Raw genomic sequence first — 19,442 nt, forward strand, 5'->3', positions numbered from 1 at the left:
CCATCTACAGGGATGCATTGGAACTACAGGTAACTCGTGTTCATCTACAGGAATGCATTGGGACTAAAGGTAACTCGTGTTCATCTAAAGGGATGCATTGGAACTACAGGTAGCTCGTGTTCATCTACAGGAATGCATTGGAGCTACAGGTAGCTCGTGTCCATCTAAAGGGATGCATTGGAACTACAATTAACTCGTGTTCATCTACAGGAATGCATTGGAACTAAAGGTAACTCGTGTTCATCTAAAGGGATGCATTGGAACTACAGGTAGCTCGTGTCCATCTACAGGAATGCATTGGAGCTACAGGTAGCTCGTGTCCATCTAAAGGGTTGCATTGGAACTACAGGTAACTCGTGTTCATCTACAGGAATGCATTGGAACTAAAGGTAACTCGTGTTCATCTAAAGGGATGCATTGGAACTACAGGTAGCTCGTGTTCATCTACAGGAATGCATTGGAGCTACAGGTAGCTCGTGTCCATCTAAAGGGATGCATTGGAACTACAGGTAACTCGTGTTCATCTACAGGAATGCATTGGAACTAAAGGTAACTCGTGTTCATCTAAAGGGATGCATTGGAGCTACAGGTAGCTCGTGTCCATCTACAGGAATGCATTGGAGCTACAGGTAGCTCGTGTCCATCTAAAGGGATGCATTGGAACTACAGGTAACTCGTGTTCATCTACAGGAATGCATTGGAACTAAAGGTAACTCGTGTTCATCTAAAGGGATGCATTGGAACTACAGGTAACTCGTGTTCATCTACAGGAATGCAATGGAACTAAAGGTAACTCGTGTCCATCTACAGGAATGCATTGGAGCTACAGGTAGCTCGTGTCCATCTAAAGGGATGCATTGGAACTACAGGTAACTCGTGTTCATCTACAGGAATGCATTGGAGCTACAGGTAACTCGTGTCCATCTACAGGAATGCATTGGAGCTACAGGCAGCTCGTGTTCATCTAAAGGGATGCATTGGAGCTACAGGTAGCTCGTGTTCATCTACAGGGATGCATTGGAGCTACAGGTAGCTCGTGTTCATCTACAGGGATGCATTGGAGCTACAGGTAGCTCGTGTCCAATGCAAAACATGTGGGGCTGCTATTTTATCGATAAATCAATAATTTAAGGTGTCCAATCACAAACATACTTATAACACTTGCTGTATGTCCAACCGATTTCAACTACAACATTCTAATTTATAATGTACGAATGACGCATATATTCAGCACTGGCGCCGGATACAATGCAATTGCAAAATGAAGACGGGAACAATCCGCTAGGTATCATTACCGTGTATAATCTTCCTATACTATTGACTTTAAATTATTTCACAATAGATAGATATTAACCATGTAAATTGTGTTTTATTTCCAAAATTATGAACTGCGTACATATAGGTTCACATTTGAATGGTTTTTTTATTTATGGTTTAAGCATTCATAACGGGTAGTCAGTTGTCACGCTCGGTCGAGTACAAATATAGAATCTCAGTAGAATATTTCGTTGAATACACTTTCACCCGAAGTTAAGCACGATCTGCGCCGGCAATGACGTTTATGTTGACGCGTACACGCCCGAGCTGCACGGCGATTCCGCCGGCTACGGTGTTACAACTTTTTTTTTTGAACAGCTAAACAGTTTTCCAAGTTAGCGTCTGATATGAAGAAGTTCTTCAAACCGCAATAGCGCCCTGGAAGCATACCCGGTGTTTTATTCGGGCGAGAGGTCGGATTTAAGGCGCCAGTGGGCAGTCGAGTCATCAAAACCTTCGTATGAATCAGTGACTACCAAAGTGTCATTCGGAAAAACTTAATATTTATGTGAAAAACTACAGAAACAAGTCTTGTTCCAAAGCTTTCAGCAAAATGGAAAACCTTAAATTCTCAAATTATGATTTTGAATGTATGCAATTTTTAAATTGCTCCTGTATTCCGTCATAAAACATGAAACGTTTATTTACAATGATAACGCGATAGTACGATGATGAAAACACGACAGTAAGATGATGGAAACGCGATAGTACGATGGTGAAAACGCGATAGTACGATGACGAAAACACGACAGTACGATGATGAAAACGCGATAGTACGATGATGAAAACGCAAAATCACGATATTACGATGGTGAAAACGCTAAAGTACGATGGTGAAACCACGATAGTTCATCGCATTATCATCATCGTACTGTCGTATTATCGCGTTTTCGTTATCGTACTGTTTTCATCATCGTACTGTCGCGTTTTTACCATCGTAGTTTCGTCACTTCACGTTTTCATCAGCGTACTACCTAAAAACTGAGAAGGAAGTCATTTTGTCATATCCCGTTAAAACGTGAACACTTGATCTGTCTATTAGCGTGTTTTTTTATTTACTGCTGAGTATCTAAGTTCATGTACTGGTTAACATATGTCTGTTCTTCTTGTACAAGGTATCATCCATTTTTCTGCATTCCAACCCCCTTTTTGATTTACAAGAAGGACATATGTGTTACGGCAAAAACATCAATGACTGCATCGAGCGCATTTACAATGATCCTGGTATCCACTTATTCGTGATAACACTGTTTCGACATATTTCTGTCAACATTTAAAGAGGTTCTATGGATGTCTTTGAATCCTGTCACAAATTCCTGGTCACCGATATGTAATATGTGGATATGTTATGTTCTTTCTTCAATCTTTCTTGCAAGAAAATGCTGACTAAGCAACTTTGTTTTCGTAAAGCGTTATAAACTGTTCCCATTTATTTGGCAGCGAAACTTCTGAACTACCTATCAATTTTCTAGCCGGTTGACGTTTCCCCATTCTCATTTTACTGTCGTTAGATAAGGTTGGCGAAGTTATGAACGACTTCCAAGAAATCAGATCCTCTGAATGTGGTATTCGCTGATTAAGAAAGGGGGGACACCCAGAAGTTTGAAACTGATACATCGCTGCTACGTGTATGGGAACAGTACAGGATTGGAATGTACCAGTATGACTTGTATCGGGAACAAGTAGAAAAGCAAGCTATTTCTAAAGTACATTGTACATCAAATTGGAAAGCAAATGTCAGCAGATGACTAGACATAGCATTCTTCGTCTTCTTGATTTGACGGTATGTGAAGCGTCGTCTTCAGTCTCGGGAATGGATAAACGGACATTTGTTTGCTAGGTGTACGGGGATTATCTTGAAAAATAAATTAAAATACTAGAGTGACAATGTTTCAAAAGGCAAGATGCACTTTAGTGATTCTAACCCCAACTACAGATCCATTAGAACTGCTGGAGACCACCTGCAGGCATGTATTGGAACTGCAGGTGGCTCGTGCCCTCCTTCAGGCATGCATTTGAACTACAGGTAGCTCGTTTCCTCCTACAGGAAGACAATGAAACTACAGGTAGCTCGTGTCCATCTATATGGATGCATTGGAACTACAGGTAGCTCGTATCCTCCTACAGGGATGCATTGGAACCACATATAGCTCGTGTCCATCTACAGGGATGCATTGGAACTACAGGCAGCTCGTATCCTCCTACAAGAATGCATTGGAACCACATATAGCTCGTGTCCATCTACAGGGATGCATTGTAACTGTATGTAGCTCGTGCCAAACTACAGGCATGCACTGGAACGGCATATAGCTCGTGCCAATTTACAGGGATGCGCTGAAACTGCAGGTTGGTCATGTTCAACTACATGCATGCATTGGAACTTCATGTAGCTCGTGTCCAACTACATGCATGCATTGGAACTGCATGTAGCTCGTGCCAATCTACAGGCATACATTGGAACTGCATGTAGCTCGTGTCCATCTACAGGCATACATTGGAACTGCATGTAGCTCGTGTCCTCCTACTGGGATGCATTGAATCTGCAGGTAGGTCGTGTCCTCCTACGGGGAGGCATTTGAACTGCAGGTAGGTCGTGTCCTCCTACGGGGAGGCATTGGAACTGCAGGTAGGTCGTATCCCCCTACGGGGATGCATTGGAACTGCAGGTAGGTCGTATCCTCCTACGGGGATGCATTGGAACTGCAGGTAGGTCGTATCCTTCTACGGGGATGCATTGGAACTGCAGGTAGGTCGTATCCTCCTACTGGGATGCATTGGAACTGCAGGTAGGTCGTATCCTTCTACGGGGATGCATTGGAACTGCAGGTAGGTCGTATCCTCCTACTGGGATGCATTGGAACTGCAGGTAGGTCGTATCCCCCTACAGGGATGCATTGAAACTGCAGGTAGGTCGTATCCTCCTACTGGGATGCATTGGAACTGCAGGTAGGTCGTATCCTCCTACTGGGATGCATTGGAACTGCAGGTAGGTCGTATCCCCCTACAGGGATGCATTGGAACTGCAGGTAGGTCGTATCCTCCTACGGGGATGCATTGGAACTGCAGGTAGGTCGTATCCTCCTACTGGGATGCATTGGAACTGCAGGTAGGTCGTATCCTTCTACGGGGATGCATTGAAACTGCAGGTAGGTCGTATCCCCCTACAGGGATGCATTGGTACTGCAGGTAGGTCGTATCCATCTACAGGGATGCATTGGAACTGCAGGTAGGTCGTATCCGCCTACTGGGATGCATTGGAACTGCAGGTAGGTCGTATCCTCCTACGGGGATGCATTGAAACTGCAGGTAGGTCGTATCCTCCTACTGGGATGATTGGAACTGCAGGTAGGTCGTATCCCCCTACAGGGATGCATTGGAACTGCAGGTAGGTCGTATCCTCCTACGGGGATGCATTGGAACTGCAGGTAGGTCGTGTCCTCCTACTGGGATGCATTGGAACTGCAGGTAGGTCGTGTCCTCCTACTGGGATGCATTGGAACTGCAGGTAGGTCGTGTCCTCCTACGGGGAGGCATTGGAACTGCAGGTAGGTCGTGTCCTCCTACTGGGATGCATTGGAACTGCAGGTAGGTCGTATCCCCCTACAGGCATTCATTTGAACTGATGGTAGCTCGTGTCCATCTACAGGCATTCATTAGAATTGCATGTAGCAAGTGCACATCCACAGGGATGCATTTGAACTGCAAGTTGCACGTGTTCATCTACAGAGATGCATAGGATCTGCATGTAGCTCGCGCAAACCTTCAGGTATTTATTTGAATTGCATGTAGTCTGTGCTAATCTACAGGCAAACATTGGAACTGCATGTAGCTTGTACACCACCTACAGGCAGGTAGCCGGTGTCCATATGTAGGGATTAATTTGTAGGTAGTTCATGCCCATCTGCATGCAGGTAGCTAGTGCCAACCTACAAGCAAGTATTGTTACTGCATGTAGCTCGTGTACATATACAGGCGCGCACTGGACTGCAGGTAGCTCATGGCCACCTTAATGCATGCATTGGAAATGCAAGCAGTTTGTGACTACTTACAGGCAGGTCGACTGTGCCAATTTTCAGGCAGTTATCTCGTGGCCACAAACAGGCACGCACTGGAACTGCAAGCAATTTGTGACCACATAAAGGCATGCATTGGAAAGGCAGGTATATTGTGCCTATCTATAGGCATGCATTGAGACTGCATGCGGCTCGAGGCAACCTAAAAGCATGCATTTTAGCTGCAAGCTGTTTGTCCCCACCTACAATCATGTAATAGAACTGAAAGTAATTTGTGCCTATCTATATGCATGCACTGAGTTTACAGGAAGTTCAAACTCACCTTACAGCATGCATTTGAACTACAAACAGTTGGTATCCATATACAGGCAAATTTAAATTATATTACAATCAAAACATTATCCAGAAAAAAGATTCCGATTCCCTTATGAAGTAACTGTGGTTTATTACTAGCCTTCTTCAAATGGTAACGTCTTTAATAAAACTAAAAAAGGTTCTACCACCTGTTTTTAACACGAACTAGTTTCCTCCCAAAACACCCAATATTTAATCACTTGCAGTCGAAACCCTTTAGCTCGATATTCCAGGGACCTTAAATACTTCGAGCCTCCGGAATATTGAGCCAAGCGGTAATGCTAAAAAATGAATGTGTATTTTTTTCCTTTATACGTTAAATGCGTTAAATAAAGTCGTGTTCAATTTGTTTGATATTATCCTGCGTTATTTCCGCTAGAGGAGAGCATTTATTGTACCCACATCGCACTATTCGCAACATGACACATTCGATATTATGACAATATCATATAATTGTTTCATGATTTAAATACACAATAAAAATAACAATATAAAAACATATACACGAAAACAATAAGAATATTTCATGCAATGATTAACACATGAACATGCGTCATAATATATCATCACTGAACATGTTAATATGTAGATAGCACATTTAAATCATTCCTGCCACATGGCTTGAGCTCGGGCTCTCTGTCACCGGCAAGGAATCTGGCTCGTATTTGGTCTATTTTTCAACCATGTTTAATGCCGAAGTCGTCTGCAATTTGCTTTTTTTGTGTTATTATTTTGATAAAAAAATAGGAATGTTATTGAAAATGGTGTTGATTTAAATTAATTTGCCTTTATAGTTTACAGCAGATTTTTTGTTTCCTTTAAATATAAATGAAAATATTAAGTTAATGTTTCTTTACTCAAATCACGAAGAGAGGGATATATATATATATAGAGAGAGAGAGAGAGAGAGAGAGAGAGAGAGAGAGAGAGAGAGATTCATAGCACTTGTTAGTTGGAACTCAGCCAACCCATGAACATGTAACCAAGCGCCGTTGCTAATATTATTATATCATAGCCATTCAAAAGAATACAACAAAGTCGAATGGCTTAAGGGTAGTTAACTGTGTTTCAGTTAATACTTCATTCTGCTTGAGTTGTCGCCTTTTGTCGGTAAAGCGAAAGTTGAATTTTCCGGAAATCCCAAATCGATACGTCTAGACACTGAGGAAGTTGTAATGTGAATGTGATTTGTTTAAAAGGTTGGTTTTACTTTCTCTTCACACTGCTGCCGACATCTTTAAATACTATGCAACAGTATACGGTACTTTTTAATAAGAAGTTTTCACAAAAAGGTCGGAAATGTAATAGAAATATCTGAAAAGAATACTGAACCACAAGGGAGATAACGTAAGTAAATATTATTTTATATGCACTAAAATGGGTAACAATATTCTTTTAAAGACACCAATTAGATTGATTACGATACTTACGTTACTATTTTACCTAAAGTAAATATGCTGTACAGTTGCCGCATTTAAGTATGTGAATAACATTAAAAATGATCAAAAACGAAACTAAACTCTTCAAAAACATTTAAATCTGCACTCTCACAGATATAACACTTTTTTTTACATTTAACAACTTTCTTGGAAAGAGCAAACTTTTGCGTAAATATCGGTAAACCAATGATAAAAGATTGCTGACAAAAGATCAGATTGCAGATATTCATATTTCCGTTCGAAAATTAATGTTTTATGGCTTAAACCGTTACTAAAACCGAAACGCATAAAACATCATTTTTTTATTTTAAATATAGAAATCTGCGATCTAATATTTTGTCAGCACTCGGCAGTCATACATAACTGGTTGCCATGGATTTTTGCAAAAAATGGCTCGTTCAAAGACAAAAATTTAAAAAAGTTGTCAAAATCATTGAGAGTGCAGCTTTAACGCTTCAGTCATACTTTGTTCCTATCCTTATCATAAATCTGGTTTCTATCTCATAAATGATAATTCACCTCTACTTATCCTTGTTTGAAGCTTTTACTGATTCCAACCAGGACTTTATATTTTAGTTGTGGTATTAACTGATTAATGGCAGAATTATTGTGAGATTCATACCTCGATCTTGAGGGTCTTCCACAGCAAAAATTTATTATTATTTTTTTTTTTATGATTGTTTCATGACTTAACCATAAATCTTTGGCGACATGTTTTATGGTTGAAGGAGTTGTCAAAATTTTACGAAAAAACATTTTTAATTAGATTTTTGATAAATGCCTGCATATACCTGGCACTTGCAGAATATGCAGTGTTCCAGTCAGTGGTTTTGTGCTATAATAATAAGTTTTAATCCATCTTTCTATGTGCATGTTTCTTAGGTTTAACGCTTTATCTCAATTTGTTAAGTTCAATTCTTGTCGAACATAAAACAAATATTGCTGTAGAATTTTATAATTGAATATATAGATATGTATTTCTGAACTATATGGCCAAGTAAGAAGTAGAAGTAGCAGTAGAAGTAGCAGTGGCAGTAGCAGCAACAGCAACAGGAACAGCAGCAGTAGAAGTAGTAACAGCAGCAACAAAACAAATATTGCTTCTTCGAAGGGGGGGGGGGGCATATTGCTTTGTACATGTTGGTCGGTCCGTCGGTAAACCAAAGCTTGTCCGAGTGATTACTCAACAATTTCTGGAGATATAATCATCAAACTTGACATGAGGGTTTAGCCTGATCAGTAGATGACCCCTACTGATTTAAGGTGTCATCGGGTCAAAGGTCAAGGTCACAGAGACCTTTTTCATTCATTTTTGAGTTTTCACTCGGACAAGCTTTAAAATCCTTTTAATGGTAAAAGGATTTTATAGCTTGTCCGAGTGAAAACTCAAAAATGACTAGACCTATGGTTATCATACTTGACATGGACTGCTGGGCTTGATCAGTAGATGCCCCCTATTGATTTAAGGTGTCATCGAGTCAAAGGTCAAGGTCACAGTGACCGTGAATGATTAAATGTTGTCCGAGTGATAACTCGAAATTACCTGCACCCATGGCCCTCAGACTTGACTTGGAGGTTGGATCTGACATGTAAATGACGCATATTGGTTTTAAAGTTCATCGGGTCAAAGGTCAAGGTCACAGTGACCTTGAAGGCAAACTCAACTATTCCTGGACTTATGGTCATCAAACATGACATGGAGGCTTGGTCTGAGCAGTAGTTGACCCCTATTTTAGGAGTCATCGGGCCAAAGGTCAAGATCACAGTGACCTTTTACGCGAACAAGTTAACAAAGCATCTCCAAGTGTAACTCAACAATGCCTTGCTGGGCCTGACCAGTAGATGACCCCTATTGATTTAAGATGTCATTGGATCAAAGGTCAAGATCACAACTCATATACATCATTAAAATTTATTCATATTTACATATTCCCTTCTGATAAGAGGATACAGTTTTAGCTGCAAATATCAGTCATCATCTGAACATGATTAAAAACTGTACCTACTACCCTCACACTTGGTCATAATCTTAAAACTGCCTCAAAGACAAACAATGTCAATGACAAATCAGCTGTCATTTTCATTCAATGTCCAAATAATCCTGACAACATGGCGCTCATGGGGGCAAAATGTTTTCTTAACTATATGGCAAAGTATTTAAGTAGTAGTAATAGGAGAAGCAGTAGCAGCAGCAGCAGCAGTAGCAGTAGTAGAAGGAGTAGTAGTAGTAGAGGAAGATCAGCAGCAAAATTATAAGCAGCAGCAGAGGTTTTTGCAGCAGAAGCAGCAGCAGCATCAGTAGCAGCAGCAGTAGTAGTAGTAAAGAAGTAATTCAAATAAATTCAATTCAATTTAACAGCAGCAGAAATTTTAGCAGCATCACTAGCAGCAGCAGTAGTAGTAGTAGTAGTAGTAATAGCAGTAGCAGTAGCAGTAGCAGCAGCAGCAGCAGTAGCAGCAGAAACAGTTGCAGCAGCAGCAGTAGTAGAGTAGTAGTATAGTAGAAGTAGTAGTAGTATAGCAGCAGCAGCAGCAGTAGCAGATGCAGAAGAGCAGTAGACTAGTAGTTGTAGCAGTAGCAGCAGTAGAGTAGTAGTAATAGTAGCAGCAGCAGTAGAAGTAGTAGAAGTAGTAGTAGCAGGAGGAGGAAGAGGAGCAATAGTCGGAGCAATATCAGAAGAAGCGGCAGCAGTAGCAGTAGCAGCAGAAGTAGCAGTAGCAATAAAAGTTATACCAACAGCAATAGCCGCACTAAGAGTCTTCAAAGACCAAACATGTTGACCTTATATATTTATTTTAACTACAATTTAATGCACCAGTCAATTATAATCACGCCCTCGGTTCGGGGATGTACCGGGGATAGCGTGGAAAATGGACCGTGTTTTGACTTTCGAGGTGGCATCGCAGTGCCGAGAGAATGCGGTGGTTTTTCAAACAACAGCGGTGAATGGGCCTTACTTACGATGGGACATTTGGCGGGGATTTTACCAGCAGTTTTTCTCCGCAGGGCGGGAATTTTACCTAAGATCGGCTGGACCAAAGGTCAAAGTCCCCGCTATTCCCCGAACGAGGGTGGTGGGGGACGTGGTTACAATTGACTGGTACATAACATTGTCGGGGAATCACTAATATATCGAGGGAGCCAATATTTAAACAGAAAAGGAAATACTTTTTCTAATGAATAATGACCGGGGTCGTGATAATATGTAGGTGAAATCACTTACATCGATAACGGTATGGAAACAATTCATGTTGAACACAAAAGGAAGAAATTCATTTTAAATAAAACATTTGCAAAATCAGACCGCAAACAGTTATACGAAAAGTCTTCGGAATGTGTTCATAAATTATAAATCAACATTTCAGAAAGAGTTAATTTATGATATGTTAAATGTACTGTTGTCATAAGTGTTTCAATTTTACGTTTAGGCCACACCAAATTAATGTTTTGTTCCTCGGATTTTTGCCAAAATACAATTTTGTCAGTTTTCATAAAAGCCGAAGCGAGCAAAGATTGAAAAATATCATTTTACTCGCAATCAGTATAAATAGGAAAGATTGTTCAATATAGTTGCCCTCAACCCATTTGAATGCAATCATGAACTGAACCTCCACTGGACAGTGGAAAAATGTCCGAATACATACTATTTATTAAACTGTTTTTAGTAAACACATTATATGGATAAACCAAATTTCTAACATAATTAAACATATTTTAAGTATGGCGTTCATTCATAATAAACAATAACCCTGGTTTTTAGGAAAAAGTTTGAAACAACTTACATAAATCAAATCTACTTGAATCAAATTAACATCATTTGAAACTGTTTTTAGACATTTATCAGGGTTGTTTTCGGATGTAAAAAATTATCTTTTACACACAGGCAGAATCAAACCTCAGACATTTTAATTTCTTGAATTAATTTCTTTTAGATTATCCCAGTAAAATCAATGGCATGTTCGAAATGAAAAGTACAAGTGTATGTAAAGAGAACATAAGAGAACATTTATGGTCATGGACCAGAAATTAAGATAAAAAAACTAAAATTAGGCTTACGTACATTTACCCGGACTAGTGTTAATATCGCTATTTGTGAAAAGATATTTGTTCGAAAGTGTTGTTTTGTCAGAATTAAGTTTAAAATGACTTTGATGCATTAATTTGGACCAAACAATGACAATGGTCATAAGGTCGAATTCTGGTTACGTGTTTTATGACTTGAAACAAATATTACATTGTTCATCATTCTGATTTCAATCCAAATCATCACTAATAACGCAACAGTATAGCTATCATTATCGGAAACACATGTTAAAATAAATAATGATCCTAAAGTGCACAGAACGATAAAGAAATACGTCCAATATGGTCAAAACACATTTATTGTAAAAACAAAGGATTAAATCTGCAAAATTTGAGCCACAGTGTTTATACCGGAAGCAGCCATTTTGATTGAATTAATTGAAACCAATGCTAAACCGATCGATATACAGTATAAAATGCAAGGTATCGGTTACTCCCCTTACATAAAACAGCGTAGGATAATTATAATTGATTTTTTTTCAGTCCGAAAATTCTTAAGTTACTTGAATGGAACCGATTATCGATAGTCAAACTGGAACCAATATCCAACACTAATGTATATTTTTATGTCAAGTGCCCCAGACAACCCAATGTTGTTGTTTTTTTGATGATATATTTTCAAATCAGAAATATATGGATAATTGATTGTTTTAGCGTTAGTTCGCATTATTTTTCACCGAGTGAGCACCAAAACTTTGAACCAGTAAAATAACATGTGTAATTCACTGATAACACACTAAACATATTGATATGAAAAACTACAGAAACAAGCTCAGTAGCCAAAAGCTTAAATATAAACCACCGAAAAGAATGAAATTATTTCGATAAAATAGTGTAAAAAGGCGTATTAAATTCATATCCAGGCTACAAAAATGCAGATTTTTTTTTTTTAAATAGCTTCAATCGTCACAAAGCCACAAAACATTGCTGACAGGATAGTGTTGCTTATTTTGACATAGAAACATATTCATTTTAAACAAATATATATCCGCAAAACTGCAAATGCTTTTTAATCGAAAATCTGCTGAAATTTTTTTTTTCTTAAAATTTGCTCAACTCCTAATAACACTTACACTTACACTTATTACTTTTATCTAATGTATATATTATGCTTGCTAAATATTGAACCACAAAATTTAATAAAAGTGATTGTTTTCAAACATTTAATGTTTTGATCCTTAACTGCAGTGTGAAGGGCTCTAAAATAACCCTTCCACCAAATGGACTGTTTCATTTTCGCAAGGTAACATACCCAAACCATTATATGTAAAATGTGATTGTTGACTTGTGTCTCTATTTTATTGACTGTCCCTACAAAAGCAAGTAAGTTTAAATTGATAATTTACAACTGACTAAATGGTTTAACAGTACACTAACAGAACACTGTAATATATATATATATATATATATATATATATATATATATATATATATATATATATATATATATATATATATATATATATAACCTTTATACATAATAAACACATGTATGTAGTGTGTTGTTTGTGCTGTCTCGTGTTGTTGTTTCATGTTTCTGGTTTGTGTTTGTGTGTTTTTGTGTTCTATGTCATTAGCGTTGACCCTAAATCCAGACGGGGTTTATGTTTAACATTTCAAATACTGTATGTGGTTTTTGTCTGTGCTATAAGGTAAAGTGATATTTCGTTCCAGAATGGCGGCTGCAGTGACGCCGGGGTCGGTGGATGGAACCCAGAATGAACAGTACTACCTGCGCCTTCATCTTCTTTTTATGGATGCTTGCAAGGTTCTCAGGGCAAAATTCGACTCTATTGTTAACCCAAATGACCTGCTGAATGAACTGAGAAATCAAAAACGCGTAATTGATAAATTGCATAAAGATGGTGTAATTACTAAGGAGCAATATCGTCTGCTCAATCCTAATCCAGACTCACAAAGATTTGACATCAGTCTGCTGATTGTTCTACTCAGAAACATCTGCAACTTGCAGCCAAACAATCCTATTTGGAAAGAGAAAGACAACAGCAAAATAACGGACACCATGCCTCCTATTATTGCAAACATCGTGCGAATAAGAAATCTCCGTAACAAGGTATACATTTAAATTTCTACGGCCTTTCTACGTAAATAATAATGTTCAACTTAACAATATCATTTGACCTGATATACAATATTTGTTTTAGATGTTACAAAATATGAATGCGGCCCACCTTTAAGTACTGTCAGTGAACAGTTTCAATCAGACCGAAACATCTGTTTGTAACTTAGTTTGGCCTCATGCTGTACGTTTATACAGTCCTTTGCACAAATACATGTTCACTTAATGCATGTTTATTTAAATGGGATTCTTATTTATCAATTGGTTGTGTTTGTCAGCACCGCTAAAAAGGTCGCAAATAAATTTATAAAACACGCTTTTTCATGACGTGAATTTTCAGATGCAGCATAAGAATGTTGCTTATCTTGAACAAAAGGAGTTCCAAAAGAACTGGAGTTTGCTGGAAAATGTAAGTTGTGCATGTGGTCTTTATATGTTTTGTTTCTAGTTAATTGTCGCTAAGACCCTTGCATAGTATCTCAAAACAGGGTTTATTTTTTAATTTTCGTCTACATGGCTTGTCCTTGAAGTTTTCATTGTATTATTGTAAATAGTCAACGTCATTATTACATTGTTTTATGTTGATTGTCAACCTTTGTCAAGTAGGAAATTTTGTTTACGTTGACATTTTTGTTGAACATTGTTGTTTTCTTGTTGTTGTGTATTTTCTTATCTCTTATTGTGTTGGGTGGGTATGGAATAATTTAGAAAGGTTGATAGTAATTAGCATTCGTCATGAGAGTAATATATGTTGTCTGTTCAAAGGTCAAATGCTCTTTGTCAACATTTGTACGTTGATATTAACGGCTGGTTCGTGAATGTATGAATAAATATAGTCATGCAGACTCAACTACTTTTATAGTTATTAAAACATATTAATTTACAAGCGTAAATCAAATGGTCATACCTATATATGTTTACAACTAGGCGATGGTAACACTTGGCCATTCATGTGGGCTGAATGACGTTAAAGCTGATATCGCCGAGCTGATAACAAAGACCCTCGACGTTGTGAGGCCCGAAATGAAAAGCCTCCGGGGTATAATGATTTGTATTGCCTATTAACATGATCTATATTTCTAAGGACTTTTTAAAACCAACATGCCTATTCACATTTTCTACTTAATTAAGAGTTGTCAGTTTGAAAATATACTCATTGGAATATCTTTGGCAATCGGATGGCATTTTACAAATCAGCAGAAATATGTATTTCAAAAGAAAATCTACTAAACAAGTGTATATACAAAACATTTATCATTTTCATAGAGACAACGTTATGGTTCTTTGAAGAGAGCTGTGATGATGAATTCTACGTGAAAACAGCCCGTTTTCAAAAAGCCATTGATTTGCTAAAAGAGAAGCATTTCATCGTGCTAACTGGTCATCCAGGTGAGGGGAAAACTGCCATGGCAGCCAAGCTGGCCCTAGCTGACGGCACGAAGCCGGAAAACTGCCTTAAACTTCAGCATGCATTAGACTGGAGAAAAGTGGATTGGTCATTAAAGCTTTTTAATACGGTCATCGTGGACGATATCTTTGGAGGCGGTGCACTTAATCAGAATCTTCTTGCTGATTGGAAACCGTACCTGCCTGAAATGGAGAGAGCTGCAAAGCAGAATCGTTTGAGAATCATAATTACCACAAGGCACTACATTAAAGAGGAAGCTTTGGAGGAAATGGACAAGCTCACAATGTTTGATGACAAGGATGGATACGTTTTGCTCTTGTCGTCAAAGATGCATTTGTCATTTAACGAGAAGAAAGAAATTCTAATGTCGAGGGCAAAAAAAAACAATTCTGAGGACATGATTGATAACTACCGCATTGAATATGAAGATTGTGTTAGGAAGGCAGAAGGGGTATTTAACCTACAAGAAGGTCAAAGAGAAGACCTTGTGTTTGGATTTCCGCAGTGTGCAACTTTGTTCGTCCGAAGTGAAGCGTTGATCAAGCTGGGCTCTGTTTTCTTCAGCAAACCGGAAATACACTTCAAAACATATATTGACCAGTTGTACAAAGGCAAGGATGAAGAGCAGTTCCATAAGTTCTTGGCTTTGGTTGCTGTCTGGGCAGAACAGAATATGAGAATGAAGGAGCTTGATTTACAAAATGCTACAAAAGTGTCCGACCATGTGAGAAATGTTGCAAAATGTTTTGGAGTTGACGTTACTCATACATTCCTTGAAACTTTAAAATCTTCTCTGAAAAGCCATGTTCATGACCTGTTGTTGTTGATCGATCATTCTGGTGAGTACACCTTTAGTCACAATGTGAACGGGGACATGGTTGGGGTAGTCCTTGGAAGTCACAAACTCATGGAATGCATTGAGTTATGCCCGAGAGATTTCCTGATGGAACGAGTTACAATCGCCCCAGCCAGAGAGGACGAGCTTCGTGTTGAAGTACCAAAGAAACACTATGATGCTCTGTGTGAAAAGTTTGCAAACATGCTTGGTCGAAAAAACTGCAATCTTGTGGCAAAGGAGCCGTCACATGACGAATTCCAACAGCTCCAACGTAAAGGTCCTCGCCCAAACACCGTTGATGTACTCACTGGCATTGACTTTGGTATACTTAAACACAGCGCATTTAAAGACGAAGGTTTCGTGAAGACATTCATCAGGTACATCCGGGAAAAGCATTTCGATCAGGATCTGTTCACTGTCCCTGTAATGAAAATGACCGGATACTTCCTCGACTACGGGATCAAAATGACGGAAATGGTGATGTATCTTCCGGGTTATACGCTATACAGTGGGCTGAGTGTATTGGCGAAAGAACTGATTGAGCAAGAAGTTTTTCCAAAGGACCAAGTCGATCCACTACTTCTGGCAACACATTCCGGTGATATTGGCATGATGAAGTTACTTCTAAGCCATGGAGCGAAAGTTTCGGGAGACACAATCTATGTAGCGATGCATACAAGAGGAAACATGTTTGAAGCAAACAAGGTTCTCGATACAATAGTTGAGTACCAAGGTATAGATATCAATGACAAAGGAAACGCCGTTAATGGGAATTATCCGTTGATTGTTGCAGCCAGAAAGGGCTTTTCTTATGCAGTAAAATGTCTGTTGCAGCATGGCGCTGATCCGTCCGTGAAAAATGATAAAAACCTGACGGCACTGCACAAGGCAGTAATCTATAAGCATGCCGATATCATCCAACTTCTCATTGACTATAATTCGCCATTGGACGAGAAGGGTGGAAAATTTAAGAGGTCGCCTCTTCATATCGCTGCTGATCTTGGTTTAGGTGAAATCGTCAAAAGAATTCTGAGCAAAGGTGCAAACGTAAAGATCAAGGACCATCGTGGTCATTATCCGATATTTCTGGCAGCCATCAGATGTCATTTGGAAACTGTCAGGGTCCTTCTGAGGCATGACAAAAGTCAGGATACTCTGAGAATTGCATCGTATGGCAAGAAATCTTTCATCAAAGGCATGTCACTATTTCATGTCGCTGTTTGGAAGAACGACAGGAAGCTGATCCAGCTGCTCATCGATGAGAAGGCGAATCCTGACGTAATGGACTTCTTCGGTCAAACCCCGTTATTCTATGCTATTAATACGGGCAAACAGACTGCGACACGCATGCTGTTGCAATACGCAGACAAATCAAAACCTCAAAAACAGGGATTTACGCCATTGCATGCTGCTATTCACAAGGGAAATATCAAACTTGTAGCCAATCTAGCGGCAGTAGTGGACGTTAATGCGTTTGACAAGTACGGACGGACACCTCTTCATGTTGCATGCGAAAAAGGAAATGTAAACGCCGTAAATCTATTGCTAAACAAATACAATGCAGATCCACTTATGATCACGAAACGAGGAGACACAGTTTTCCATATTCTGAGACGCATGAAAGGAAACAAAAGTCACGAGGACCATTGTAAACGCCGTTTGATTGAGATGCTTTTACTTAAAGCTCATCCATCAATATTTGAACGTGTAAATTGTATGGCGAACAAAAAGGGAGTGTCCATTACAGACCGTGTAAAACTAGCCCCGAAGGACCTGATTACTATCAACGCTTTGAAGCAAGGGATAAAATCCGACTTTGACGAGATAAGCGATGACGACGATGATGACGCTGGAGCAAAAGCTTCCTCTCCAAAGGCCGTGGGTGCTGGGAGCACAGACAGTTTAAGATTAGTTCAGCAATTGCTGAATATTTTTGGAAGTGAAAACTATCTCGATGAAGACGATGAATATGGGATGGATTTTGGAGGATATGAAGATCCTCTTGAATACGACGACGATTTCATGGACAATGACATGTTCTAAAATATCTTTAATACATACTTTTTAGTTTTAGCTATTAAACGTCGTTTGTTTTATGATAGTGAATCAAATATGCAAGATTAGTTTCGGCTTAACATTTTTTATGAACGAATTATTTTTAGAAGAAATAATACATACCTGTTTGAGTTGCTGTGACAGTGTCTTGAACTGTTTTTTAACAGAATTTTTTAAAATCACAAAGATTATATTTTGATAAACATCATTTTGCGTGGTTCAACAGACGACACGTATAGATAAGATGTCGTAAGCTATTTAAGCTCATTCAAAGGCTTTTGCAAAATGTTCGTTTTGACCTTGAAATATATATGTTGTATTAACTTCGCTTGAGCTTGATATAAATGCTGTTTTAAATGTCAATTATCGTGAAATTTTTCGACACTATTATTTGAACTTGTGTTTGTTATTTACTGTACCCAAAATAAACTGATTAGTTGTGTTAATTAGGGAAACAATTTCGGAGTCTATGTCGGTCTTGTATACAGGTTCCTATAGCAAATAAGAACATTTTGTTCACATTAACGAATAAACTAGTATATAATTATGTGATGTTACACCCATTTGTTTTAATGGTGAAAAAGCAGAAAACAACAATATTTATTGTTAATTGTAGCGCACAGACCAATTTTATTTTTCTGTTTTATTTCTTTAGAAATCGACTTTACTAATCAAAATGATATGAATAAAAGATGTAATATAAATGATATCGCGTTAGTTTTACTTTATTATTGCATGGTTATATTTTGAATACCACCAATATATATATATATATATATATATATATATATATATATATATATATATATATATATATATATATATATATATATATATATACCTTACTGTACTTAGTTTACTTACTTACACAAAGCTGCATTATTGTGACACATACATGCTTTCGGCAGCATCCATTTTCTATCGACACAACTCTCGTTTACCTGTATTATTTTCAGTACTCGACAGCATCATTTCACTTCCTTCTAATTGACCAACTACATGTCATGAGAATGCCTGCTATTCCTGGTTATTAGGAACTCGTTTTATGTGGCAAACAACATGATGATTAATTGATAATGAATGGAGATAAATGAGGACAGGCAAAGTTTCGCATTTGCGAGCAAACTTTATTAAAAGTACCCATAAGAGAACAACTTGGCATTATGTTAACCGATTGTTTATATCGTTAATTAGATATATCATAAATCATTATTTGCTCTACTTACAATGACAGATATGTTTATCACGATGATAATCCATAGCGGATTATTTTTGTCAACGGTTTTATCGGTTATTACAGCTAAGGAAAGTTTCGATTATTTTCTAAATCGAGAAGGAGTTTCTGGAGTTTAAGATTTCCAAGAATATTCTTTATAAAAAAGGAATGAAAAATATATTTGCAAAGATAATTGGTGACTCTTAATATGTCGTTTTACGATCTTGTCACACAAACACATCATGATAAAAAGCTGAAATTGTTATCACTCATTTTAACATTATACTCGCATATAATATATAATCGCATGTATGGTTATAGTAGTTTTTATGCAAGGAAAACATTCACCAAAATACTTTTAATAGGGTATTATAATGTTTAATAGTTTTTTTAAGGAATTACTCCTCGTTTTATCACGGCAACGGTTTCTAGTCATTGCGGTGACCGGATTATATCGGTATTGGCACGTGTTTTAGGCAGCAGTCTCAAAAACTGATAGGTAGAGTTATCATTTATGTTTTAACTAATCAAAATATCAGGGTGGGGGCCGAGGTTAGGGCCAAAACGTTTGATTTTCAGAAACCTTAAACACTTTCTGATCTTGTAAAGGCGGATTTTGTGCCCTAGGCGAAGTTTTG

At 38.2% G+C, this 19,442-nt stretch overlaps 1 protein-coding gene across 2 annotated transcripts; it reads left to right on the top strand.

Annotated features, from left to right (window-relative positions):
• Positions 1–6,805: 6,805 nt before the first annotated feature.
• On the top strand, positions 6,806–18,295 carry LOC128229759 (uncharacterized). 2 transcript variants are annotated; one of them, XM_052941573.1, is made up of 5 exons: positions 6,806–6,883; positions 12,882–13,281; positions 13,628–13,696; positions 14,215–14,326; positions 14,554–18,295. In XM_052941573.1, the coding sequence occupies exons 2-5, from the start codon at positions 12,883–12,885 to the stop codon at positions 17,574–17,576; spliced, it is 3,603 nt and encodes a 1,200-aa protein (XP_052797533.1). In that variant the 5' UTR covers positions 6,806–6,883; position 12,882; the 3' UTR covers positions 17,577–18,295. The 2 variants fall into 2 exon arrangements, with proteins under 2 accessions (XP_052797533.1, XP_052797532.1); XM_052941572.1 differs by having other exon boundaries at positions 6,830–7,031.
• Positions 18,296–19,442: the final 1,147 nt, after the last annotated feature.

The sequence above is a fragment of the Mya arenaria genome, chromosome 4, assembly GCF_026914265.1.
Source record: "Mya arenaria isolate MELC-2E11 chromosome 4, ASM2691426v1".
Classification (NCBI taxonomy): domain Eukaryota; kingdom Metazoa; phylum Mollusca; class Bivalvia; order Myida; family Myidae; genus Mya; species Mya arenaria.